Source organism: Balaenoptera physalus, assembly GCF_965194825.1.
Source record: "Balaenoptera physalus genome assembly, chromosome: 2".
Classification (NCBI taxonomy): Eukaryota; Metazoa; Chordata; class Mammalia; order Artiodactyla; family Balaenopteridae; genus Balaenoptera; species Balaenoptera physalus.
In genome coordinates this window covers 145851067-145863589 of record NC_138883.1, presented here as the reverse complement: position 1 = coordinate 145863589, position 12523 = coordinate 145851067, and the positions used below count along the sequence as shown (strand labels likewise).

The following is a 12523-nucleotide window of genomic DNA, read 5'->3' as shown; positions in this document are numbered from 1 at the left end:
GTTGAACTGCTTTGTGCAGGGCCATTGGTAAAATGGAAAGGACTGGGGCAGCTGCGTCTGTTAAGTGCAGGCTGAAAACTTTGGGACAATCTGTAGGTAAGACTGAACATTTGGATCACCTTTCTCATTTTAAAAACTCTGACTCTAAGAATTCAGCCCATTATTAACTTACACCTTTAATCCACTTTGAGCCCACTGTCACTAAATGCCCCAGGACCTTTTCATTGTTATATATATTACAGGTTGTCTGAACCCAAGTGAGAGACCTTACATTATTTCAGATATTTTTCCATAGCATTTCATACAGTTTATTTAGAGAAAATGAGAGAGCTTGGTAGCACATATGCTTATAAAAAGATAATTTTGTTTTATATATTTATTCCATAAGCTCCATCATAGTGTGACAGGCATAAAGAGTTATGGATAATTTTGATCATAGGAGTGGATTAGCGTCTTCAGGCAGATTCTGTGAAAAGTAAGAAGAAAGAAAGCCAAGGCAGAACCTTGGGGATTTTTGATATTTTATAACTATTCAGTTATGCAAAATTTACGACCAGCTTTAATTTAAACTTTACTAAGAATATTTTTTGTTTCAGAGAATCTAAAAAGAGTGTGTCCGTCAGTTTTTGTCTGTAAACTTGAAAAAACTACAATATTCAGCATTAGTGGAGATACTATGAAGACAGCAAATTCTTTCATTGTGGATGGCAGAGCTTTTGGAAAATAATTGATTAGTATTTATCAAGAGCCAAAAAACATGGCTTATACTCTTTTCTACAGAGGTCATAGTTTTGACATTTATCCTAGAAAAAGAATTTTAAAAGATAGGAAAAGCCATCTGTGCAAAGACAGTCTTTGCAGGGCTGTTAATACTAACGAAAAATTAGAAGCTATTTAAGGATCACCAGCGGGCACGTAACTAATTAAATTAATAGACATTTTTCTGATGGAATATTACACAGTCATAGAAAACAATAGGTATAAAAACTACATAGCAACATGGAGAAAAATCCTTGCTATGGTGTTAAGTGAAAAAAAAAGCAAGACAAAAATATTTGTATACTATAATTACTCCGATGTGAAAATGATATATACAATGGATGAAATGTGAAATTTTAAAAAAGATTCCATCTTGGGAAGTAGGGGATTATAGTAGGAGAAATGATTTTTTTCTTTGTCTTGGAAACATTTATGAAAATTATTGGAATGTCTATAAACAGATAATTTCAATGTATACTAAAATTTAACTGCAAGTAACTGAATGGGAAAAATAAACAAAAATCTTAGCATTGTATTATAAAATGAGCATAGGAATATGCCTGTAACTTTCTCATTATAAGACATACAGTAAGTCCCCTACATACGAACAAGTTCAGTCCCGAGAGCACGTTCTTAAGTCCAATTTTTTCGTTAAGTCCAACAAAGTTAGCCTAGGTACCCAACTAACCCAATCGGCTATATAGTACTGTATCATAATAGGTTTATAATACTTTTCACACAAATAATACATAATAAACACACACAAATAATAAAGAAAACATTTTGACTCTTACAGTACAGTACCTTGAAAAGTACAGTAGCACAGTACAACAGCTGGCATACAGGGGCTGGCATCGAGTGAACAGGCAAGAAATAAAGATACTGTACTACTTTACTCTACACAGCACTGTATAGTAAAGTACACAAAAGCACAACCACTTGTAGGGGATGCACGCACATGACGGTATATGCCAGATATGTAAACTAACTTATGTGGCTGGACATGTGAACGCCCATTCGCATCTTTGAAAGTTCTCAACTTGAAGGTTCGTATGTAGGGGACTTACTGTACAGTGAATGAAACCTACACACATGGGTGGGCTTAACTCAGGAAAGAGGCTAGATGATTCTCCCAAGGGCAGATATAACCTTTTTCTGATGAGTTGGGCTTACCCAGGGTCACACAATTTGGTAAGTGACAGCATCGGGAACTAAAATCCAAGTTTGGGGACATGCAGACCTTCAAGCTCACCATACTGTTCTACAGCTATTAATGATGGATGTTCCCAACCTATGTAGTACAGCAACTGCAAGGACAAGTACAACTTCCCGGGCTCGGAGACCACAGGAAGGGTGGGCATGTCCACGTGTGGGCTCTTTACCTCTGCACCTGCCGCTTGGTAGCCTCGGGTCCTGGTCAGCCTCCCCTCAAACTTCAGCACAATGTCCTTCGCTCGCCTGAGAGAAGAAAAACTTGGTGGTGAGCGCAATTTTATCACCTTGATAATCTTGGCAAAACATGTGGAAGTGCAGCAGGAATAGACAGTCAAACAGTGGTAACCAGAAAACTCCCTTAAAATATTTTCTATAACACTTAAATGCATGAATTCATAGGAAATGATGAGTGAACACTAAAATCAGTTGCAACTGAATTTCTTAACGCCCTGCCCTGATTCTGGCTGTTGGCTGGGTATTATGGGCTTTGGAAATCCTGGTATCAGGTACCAGCATCTCAGCTCCTCCACTTAAATCTCAGCAGCCTTCCTCCTGCAATTAATTCTTTGGAAGTGAAAGTCAGACCTAGCTCAGAGAATCTGCTTTGAGAAAAGGGTAGTGTCTGGTTAATGTGAGCAAGAAAGTTGTGTCTATGTAGCCATGAACAACCTGATTTAGCCCAGACTAACTACTGGCACACTAGCTGACCACTTTGGTGAGTTGAACTGATGGGTCACCTAAATGGCTAATCCTTGAAAATAGACTGAATTCATTAGGATAGATGGTTAAATTCACACTTAAAGAACCACAGGATTAGGAAAAAAATGTTAATTCCATGGAACGGACTGAAGTGAAAAACTCTTAGCGAAGAATGTCACCTTCAAGGTGACCTCATCTGTGACTACACTGATGAGATCTTCATTAATCCATGGTTGACCACTTAATTATGCTCAGTGTTGAAGAACTGCTGAATCATTCAGTTTGTTAGTTGGAACAGTGTACTGGGTAGGGAGTTCATGCATGTATATCCCAAGTAACACCCATAGGTTCCTAGTCTTTCGTTGATTGACACAAGGAAGTAGCTGACTTCCTTTTCCACAAACAGCGTGATCGCTTCAGAACATGCCTAACCAGAGTGCTGAGCTTTGACCCTCCCTGCCCTCACTGCAAATACTCCACCTTCATAGCCCCGCCAATGTGCTGGCTTCATTCTGGTCAGAACCAGAAATGCAGGCAAGGGTGAGGGTTGATGTTACACCTTATATAGCATCTAAAAATAGGGACCTATATAGGTGAAATAATAATTCATTTAATTTCATTCATTATAATTTTTTTCCCTGCAAACATCTTCTGCACACTTGTTTGGGTCAAGTATAGTGGAATACAGGGGTGCATAAAATAGAGTTGTTGCCCTGGAAAAGCCCACTAGCTAATAGGGATGATAGAGACCTGAAACAACAATAGGAGTGGGTGGGTGTGTAAGTGTTGGGATGGGGAGCTGAGTAGGGGGCTGAGGCAGCAGTGAGACAGGCTGGGACCTGGGACCTGGGACCCTTTGCTGCAGTGCTTGCACCTGGACAAACATCTCCTTGAGCAACAAAATACAAAGAAACTATAAGGGACTAAAAACAACTGCATGCAAGTGCAGTTGGGGCAAATTATGGACAGCAAGATACAAAAAAACCAAAAAGCCCAACTGCCACTTCTGAATGGTCAGGAGCAAAAGCAGGGTACTGCGCATGCCCCCTGCACACAACACCACCTAAGGGGTGGGCAAACCACCTAAGCCACCCCTCCGGCCCGACCCCTGGACCCGCCCCTACCCTCACCCCAGATAAGGAACATGCTCGCCTCCCCCTCAGCAAGTGAGTGAGCCAGGAAACTTGTTGTTTGTTCTCACTTCCCCCTGCTGCAGTCGGGGCTCCAATGAAGCCTTGCCTGAACTCCTTGTCTGACCTCTGATTAATTTCTATTGATTAAGAAGGCCAAGAACCCTGGTCAGTAACAGCAGTGGGGACAGTACCTAACCCAGGCCCCATCATAGACCAATGCTGACTCCACGGCACTGACCACTTGCCTCCCTACAGGGGAAACAAATATATGCTCTGTCCCCCCATAGACAGACCTCGCTGCTTTATCTGTGTCAGCAATGCTCCCCTGAGCCCCAAGCAGTCAGGGTCCCGTGCTCTGCGCCTTCCACAGACCTGATGAGTCTCGCAGGCCCAATTAGTGAAGCACTGCTCCAGAAGCTTCTCAAGGTGACGGGGAGGAGAAGTGCGACACAGGGATGACAAATGCAGGTCTCAGAGGGCGAGCTGTTCCCTGAGAGCTGGACCACTGGCCTGTGCCTCGCTGGTGCTGGTGTCTTGGAGCCCTGGCCGAGGTCCCTGGCTTATGCTTGTGGAGGAAGGCCTGGTTTGTTCTTTTGATTCTAACAGAAAAGTTATCATTTGCTCTGCTCTGCCCGCAGGTTAAAAAGACTCACTCTCTTACAGTTCAGAGAGTCATTAATCATCAGCATTTCTGTATGATTTTTACAATTCTGATAGAATACATGACTTTTTTATCGCTGTAGAGTTGATTTACCATGTTGTGTTAATTTCTGCTGTACAGCAAAGTGATTCAGTTATACATATATGTACATTCTTTTTTATATTCTTTTCCAGTATGGTTTATCACAGGATATTAAAGATAGTTCCTTGTGCTATATAGTTACATGGCTTTTTTTTTTTTTTCTTTTAGGATAAATTGGTAGAGTTCCTCTGTTTCAGTAGAATAGAATACTGGAGGTGAGGTCAGGAAGCCCAGCTTTAAAGCTCAATTCCAGCACTCAGAAGCTGTGTGTCCTGGGGGAAGCCACTTAATATCTCTGAGTATCAGTCTTCTCATTTGAAAAATGTCATCCTTACTCAAAGAAATGGAAGTGACGAGAACTGATATCGGACATGGAGAATTAACTGGAAATTTCTGGGAGTGGAAACTATGGGTGACCTTAGCTATCTGCCGCGGCCACCTGGGGGGCAGGCTGGGTCTTTGGCCAGACTGGAGGAACAATGCCTGGAGTGGAAACCTAATGAAGGCATGATTTGATGGGAAAGAAATGCAAACCTAATAGTGGATTGGAGAGACAGGGCAATGTGCTTGGCATCTGGAAAGGGGCACTAAAACGTAAGATACGACAGTGGTTCTAATCCTGTCCACACAGTAGGTGTCCGATGATTACGTGTAATGTCTGTTTCTCTAGGAAGGTCCACTTCATGGGTCAGAGTAGCTCAGTGGCACTGGTCATTAAGAGCCATTCTACTCACTCCCCTTGCTGGGATCCCAGGGATCTACATCATCAGTTACTACCCACTCATAGGGAGTGACTACTATAGCCCAGATACAAGGCTTAATATCATATGGTTTACCTCATTTAACCCTTGAACTGCTATCAAGGGATTTCAAACTCTAGTTTGCAAAAGAATCAACCTGAATGCATGCTAAAAATGCTGGAGCCCTCTGCCGTAGTTTCTGATTAAGTCCGAGGGCAACCAGGAATTTTTGTCTTTAGCAGCACCCTGATTGCTTAACAGCTTAACAGTGCCGCAGGAGGTAGGTGCTATCCTTCACCTTCACTTCAACTTTACAGAGAAAGGAACTGGTCTTCAGAGAAATTATGAAAAGAATCTAACATGACATGGCAAGGCAATGTCTTCCAACTTTCAGCTCTTCAGTATTATCTAAACAGACTCTCCAATATGACTCTAAGTGTCCCAGTAATCTAGTTTCCCACAGAGATTCCCCCCCCGCCAAGAGGGAGGTAATAGCCAAGCAGGTAAAACTAATATTTATTTTCATTCTAGATCGCATACCTAGTGAGTTTAGTTATTTTGTTCATCTCTAGGCATAGTGCTAAAATCTAGTATTTGAAAAGGAGGTAGAAACCCAAAAACTCTCTACCAAGACACACACCCAACTCAGACACACGTACACAGACACGCGCACTGAGACCCTGTCTGGACCAGGTGGATCCCTCAGACGTGTCTGTGACTTCTCTGAGTCAGATCAAGAGCATCCGACCCACCACTCCAGTGTGGATTTTTACGCTCGTTTCCCAGGGCAGGGCAGGGTGGGTGGTTCAGTGGGAAGCATACTTGCAATAACCCAAAACCCTTACCTCAGTGCCCTCAGCTTCTGTCCCATGGTCCAGGGTCGGCAGCGAATGTTTGCCATGAGATCTTTCTGGAACTGTATATTCTGGAAGATTTGTTCTGGATCATGGCTGTCCCCTGTTTCATCAGCAGTAAAGCTGTCATCCAAGTTGCTGAAATGATCAGGGCATTAAGGAGGAAATCTGATTAGTAGAATTGCTTCCATCCCAGTACTTGCCCTGGGGAAGTTTAGCATCTTGCTGCCTAGGGGTCATCTGTATGAAGTTAGTGTGTACAGAAGGAAAAGGGAGGGATCCAGGAAGTCAGAGAGAGAATTCCACAGTTGTTAGCAGCCACTGGAACACATTCACTGGGTTCTGTTACTTTGATGGGTCAGTGAAAGAGAAAGGCTTCAAAGGATAAAAGGTACTATCAGAAGACATCATAAAAGGAACCAAGAGAGTGCTTATGTAGGATTGCTGAATAGCAGCATCTTTGGTGGCAAAACCATTTCTTTTTCAGGCTCATTGAAATAATCAGCCAATTCCAAAGAAAGGACGCCTCCTTTCCCCTAACTCTGGATGTAAAATAAATAAAAACCAAACTCTCTCATCCAGAGATCCCCCGCTCCCTGAACTCCTGTTTTGATTCATTTGAAATCAGAGATAACAGAGGCAAACAGGCAGCAGTTTCTATGAACGAGAAATTAGCTAAGCAAATTTACATGCACAAATGTTTCAGGGAAATAGTTACTCCCTAGGAGAACAACTTTTCAACACATAGCAACACTTATTCCCAGTGAAAATGAATACACTAATCCTAATGCAACTTTTCCGGAGGAGTTAAGGGTATTTTGCTGTGGCTATTTCATCAATGATGCACTTAAAAGTAAGGGAAAATAATTCCTTTGCTTGTCTCTAATTCAGCTTGTTTTTACTTACTCAAAGGAGAATTTTCTCCAGTTTCTCCAAATTAATGGAGATTTTTAATATACCTTTGTAAATATTTAACAAATTTGAATAATACTCCCCACTTCTAACCAGCCTGTAGCCTTTTCCAACAGAAACCTCATTTATTACGACAGATGTATTGTCTGCTCTCTCTTGACACTGCTGATTGAGTAAACAGAGAGAAAACAGATAAAGCACGTCTGTGGGTTTGGCCAGCACTAAAGCCAGGTTGGGGTACAGGCTTTTGAATTCTGATCAGAAGCAGGTAGAGCCATCAACATCTGTGTACATCGCTGAGGTTGCCACCCTTGTTGTACGGTGACCTGGAAAAAGGAGTTTCGGAGTTCATTCTGAAGGAGAACCGAGCAGGATGGGGACTTGGTCCTCTGGTCAGATGCAAGCAAGGGTGACCCAGGCTTTCCCTCCTCACAAACCTGCCCCAGTGGATGGATGGGACTGGCTCACCTGAGCAGCAGGGACTCCTGGTAGAAGTAGTGCTGGCTGGCATTTCTCCGGATGCTCCTATAACGCTGGGATGCCTTTGATGGTTTCATGGCAGCAGACTGGCTGCCAGTGATTAGTGCTGGTGGGCAGGGTGCTGGGAAGCCGGCAGGCAGGAGTCTGCTCCAACGGAGGTTTCTGAACTGGATCTGCGAGGTGCTCTGCCCTCCGGTTCTCAGGAGCTGGACTGCACGTCTGTAGCCGATGCTCGGAGCTGGGAAGAAGGCAGGCAGCCAATCATGCATATGTATGTCAAGGTGGCTGTGGCAGCAGAGATTGGCTGGAGTCAAGACAGACAAAGGCAAGACGCTTGGCCAGGTGATCTAAGAGCACTTGGTGCTGCCCAAATAATCACATTGGTGACCCTTGTGCCCAGAAAGGGCTCTGTGGTTTGCAAAGCACTTTGCATCTATTACCATGACTGGTGCTCACAAAATACTTAGGGAGAATGCAAGGCATAGGTTTTTGTTTTTTGTTTTTTAACTATCAAGAAAGAAGCTTAGAAAGGGTAAGTATCTTGTGCGTGTTCATGTAACCGGGAAGAATAAATTTAACTCCATATTAGATCTGTTTCTTTTACTTTAACCTTTGTATTCTATTGCTTTGGGTTAAGAATGTTGCCTATAGCCTGAAATATACAGGAGAGCCCATTCTCAAGGCTCTGACCTTTAAGGGTATAACACTTTTCCATTCTATAGAGATACAAAGTTGCAGAACAGAGAATAACAGTTGTCTTGTTGGAGGTTTACAGAAACACCGTGACCTGACCTAGGTGGACAGCTTCAGGAACAGAGGATTCCTACACCAAGAAGTTTGCAATAACCAACCACGCCCCTCCCTCACCTGGCCTTTAAAAATGCTTTGCTGAAACCCTTTGGGGAGTTCTGGGTTTTTGGGGGCACAAGCCGTCTGTCTCCTTGCATGGCCCTGCAATAAACCTTTCTCTGCTCCAGACTCTGACATTTCGGTATTGTTTGGTCTCACCGTGCATCAGGCACACAAACTTGCATTCGGTTAACAACCACACAGCAGAGCCCCAGGAGAGGCACCGTCATAACAACTTATTTGTTTTTATTTATCTATTCTCAGCTTCTTTTTTTCTATTTTGAAAAAAGTCAAACCTACAGAAATGATAGAACAATAGAACAAATATTGTATACTCCTAACATAGATCTACCAATTGTTAACATTTTGCCACATTTGCTTTATTTCTATCTATACACTTTTCCCCCTACACCATTTAAAAGTAACTATCAAGAAAAAAGCTTAGAGAGGGTAAGAATCCTGTCCGTGTTCATGTAATAGGGAAAAATAAATCTGACTCCATATTAGATGTGTTTCTTTTACTTCAACCTTTGAATTCATCCCCAAGTCCAGGACTTTCCCATAGCTTCACCATATAAACCTCCATTTTTTAATTAACACAAGAAACAATTTGCTAAGCAAGGTTGATTGTGCATTAACTGAATGGGCAGGTGCAGGACTGAAATAGAAATGGCCTTTGCTACTGAAGAGGCCTCCTAGTCAGTACACTAGAGATGCCACAGAGGGGTGAGTCAGTGAATGGGGCAGGCACCAGACAACAGGACAGAAAGGAAATCTATTAGCAACTCCAGGTGTGGGGCTTAGGAGGGGGACTTCATTCATGCACTCATTCATTCCTCTATTAATTCATTAGCAAATCATTAGATCCCTCTTACTGTCTGCCATGCACTAGACTGACAAAGGAAGCCAGAGCCCTAGCCTGGGGCATTGAGGTTCAGGGACTACCAGACAGGTATTCAGACTTAGGGCTCTGGGCATGAGAACAAAGCAGAGGCCGGGGCGCCAGAGCTGGCCTTTGCTCAGAGATGGACTGGGGCCTGTGACGTCAGGTCACCTGTCTGCCAATTTGCCTGAGGCTATTTGACCTGATAGTCTGTCTTAATACTAGATAAAATTTGTGTTTATCAAATGAACAAAATGGCATAGTAGCAGAATTATTTCTAGCCTCCTGAGGTTAGTTTTTTTTTTTTTTTTTTGTAGCATTCTTTTAGAGATCTTTACTTACGTGAACTATATCTGCGCATTTCAAAGATTTTTTTCATCCTACTTTTTCTGAAGACCCCTTTGCCTTATTTTGAAATATTTATTCATAAACTGAAATATTTTGTTAATTTTATGCAATCAACTATTTTGAGCATTTTTGTCTCCTTTGCTTATATATATTATACACACATACATGTATATATACACATGTATACATATATATATGCTTGTGTTTTTCAAGGGGTAGGAAAAGATAATAGCAATTTTTGAAGTATACTACAGGGATTTATTAAAACAAATTATGATATGATGTATTTTTATTAACATTGGTAAAATGAGTTTTAATGTGCTCAAATTTGTCTGTGTGTGTTTTTTTTTTAATGGCTTCCTTGGTCTGATTTTTAAAAATTCTTTTTGAAGTCCACCTGGCATTCATTGTGGTGATGAGTGCAAGGTGAGGGGGTCATTGCTACTCCTTGTTCCCAGCACGAGGGACTCAGATTCATTTCCCCGATTCCCCTCTGGGCCCCCTGCTCCTCTGGGCTCCCAAGGGCCAGGCAGAAAGAGGAAGTGCAGGCAGGGGATGTCGCTTTCTAAATGTAAGGGATAAATTACTGAGCGTGCATCTGACTTCCTCTGACAATTTGATTAGAGGTTTTAGATGTGCTGGGTGGCTTTAACTTAAGCCAGCATGTGTATATAGATAAAAGACTAAAAATCCCTTAAATGCGAACAATTTAAACACTTTAAAAAATCAGAAAGGATCCAATGTCAAAATGGGCTAAACTATTATTTCCTAGATGAACTGCTTACAGGTTCTGGGTGGTGGGAGAAGGAAGAAGGTAAAGGTTGAAAAGGAGAGAAGTAGCAAGGGAAGCTCTATTTGTATAACACACAAATCCCTTTCACTTGGAAAAAAAAAAAGAATAAAATTTTGTTATAAATCCCAGGAGGTTTTAACAGAAATCATCAAATGGCTTAGCTTACAGGAACAATAACATTCATTCCCTTAGTCATCAATTAAAGACATTTCCCCCTGCTGCTAAGTGAATAGAATTCTGAGACACGAATATCCCCGAGAGGGTACTGAGTCCCATCAGCAGCGCCAAGCTCCCTTTTCTAAGTTATCAAGTGTTTAGCTCTGGATTTTACAAGAGAGACTTTTCCATTTCTGGGATATATTTACATGCCTGTTATATTGTTTGAGTGACTCTAAAAGCTTTTGTTTGAAGTTTAGAAATACACTTTGGGTCCAGAAAATGTTATTGAGGGAAGACATTCAAGAATTGTTTCCAATTTTCTAAATGACAACGGAATTTGTTGAGACATGAGAGCAAATTGTTATTGTTGAGTTCCTCCTGAAATCACCAGCTGCAAATAAGTTTGAAACTGAGCAGACACTCTGAGATTTCCATGAGGAAAATCGTGATACTCTGTTACTCATTTTAAGAGCTGTGAGAGGTTGACCACAGGGCTGGAGGGTGGGGTGGTCCTTTGCCACACTTGCTCCCTGCAGTGAGTGAAGACAGATTGTCACCACCCCAACAGAATCCTGTGGAAGGAGGAAGTGATCATCATCAGATGGGTGGCAACTGGGATACGAATTATACAGCTTTCCTGTACTGCTCTGCAGTTATGCTTCCTCAAAAAAAGAAATTCTTTTTCCTAGGTGATTACATCTAAACACATAAACTGTCCTAGGAAACAGGGAAAAATCGAGCCTTCTCAAAAACTGGGGTAAAGGAAAGCAGTTGAATTCCTTGTCAAGCAACCATTTAGTAGCTGGCTGCGGTTTTTCTTTAACGATTTTTAGATTGTATTTTCCGTAGTTTGGGGGGACTTTTAGACAGTACAGCAGTGTTGTCTCTTGGGAGTGGTGGCCTCATCTCGGCATTTCCTTCACATCCTTCACAGAAACGTTATGTCTCCAAAAGCTGATGGAAGCCAAAAGCATTTACGGATCGGCTGAGTGAACAGAACAAAGCAGATTCCGCACGAGACATCTTTATAATATGTTGACCTACCACCTAACCATGAAGTTTACCACGTTCTTGCTTTAGTCTGAGTGTGCTATTTTAAAATCCTCTCTTTTAAAAAAATTACATTCGTTTTTCCTTCAATTTTTACTGACATCTCTTTTCATCTTGTTTTTTTTGACGTATCATTTTCACTTCTTGCTTTATTGTGACCTTTCAAAATCCTTTTTCTCAAAGTGCAAAGCAGTTTTTCCCTTAAAATTTACTTTACTCTCCTCAGGCAAGACTTTTAAACAATTAAATGCCCTTCTCTCTTTATTTTCCTTTAGAACCATATCTTCTTTTAGGTTAAAGCATATTTTCGTAGGTCCGTTCATATTTGTTGATTTTCAAATGAGGAGAGGTCTATTCTGACCCATTTATGCTCAAAACTAGTTCATGTACAAATTCAATTCTCATCTTAAGTATTGTACCCACCAGGTGGGTTCCGGTCATTCGGCGGGGGTGAGGAAGGGAGGAATCTCTCTTGTCCTCACTCTCCTCCATTTCACACTCAGCTCTCCTTCCTCACGCCCAGGCCAGGCGACCTAGAGCAACTTCAGCCCAAGAGCAGAGGCAAAAGCAGCACCTTTGCATCGACTTCACCAGCTGCCATGACTGAAGACCTTCTAACCCCTATTCTAAATCCCAGATATTGACTCTGCTTCTCTGGTTGAACCCTGACGGAAAAAGGAAAAAGCTCTCATGGCTGCTCTTGCCTCTGGAGTTTTTCTCTTAAATTAGGAGATGGCTGCATTGCTCTGCCAGAATTATTCGACTTTCTCCCCAATCCCTGCCTCCCCCACTCCTTTCTCAGAAAGGGCAAAGAGCCAAGTGGGAATTGTGATTAGATTCTTTTTATTTATTTATTTATTATTTATTTATTTATGGCTGCGTTGGGTCTTCGTTGCTGCACGCTAGG

At 41.9% G+C, this 12523-nt stretch overlaps 1 protein-coding gene across 1 annotated transcript in view; it reads right to left on the bottom strand.

The window, feature by feature from the left end:
- TMC3 (transmembrane channel like 3) overlaps nucleotides 1-12032 on the bottom strand; it is a 53799-nt gene extending 41767 nt beyond the window's left edge. Inside the window, exons 1-3 of the mRNA XM_082448919.1 lie at nucleotides 7523-12032; nucleotides 6134-6280; nucleotides 2142-2217 (exon numbers count right to left, since the gene is read on the bottom strand). Of these exons, the coding sequence (XP_082305045.1) occupies nucleotides 2142-2217; nucleotides 6134-6280; nucleotides 7523-7803 (504 nt within the window). The 5' untranslated portion in view covers nucleotides 7804-12032. The remainder of the gene's footprint in view (nucleotides 1-2141; nucleotides 2218-6133; nucleotides 6281-7522) is intronic.
- Between the last annotated feature and the right edge of the window lie 491 nt (nucleotides 12033-12523).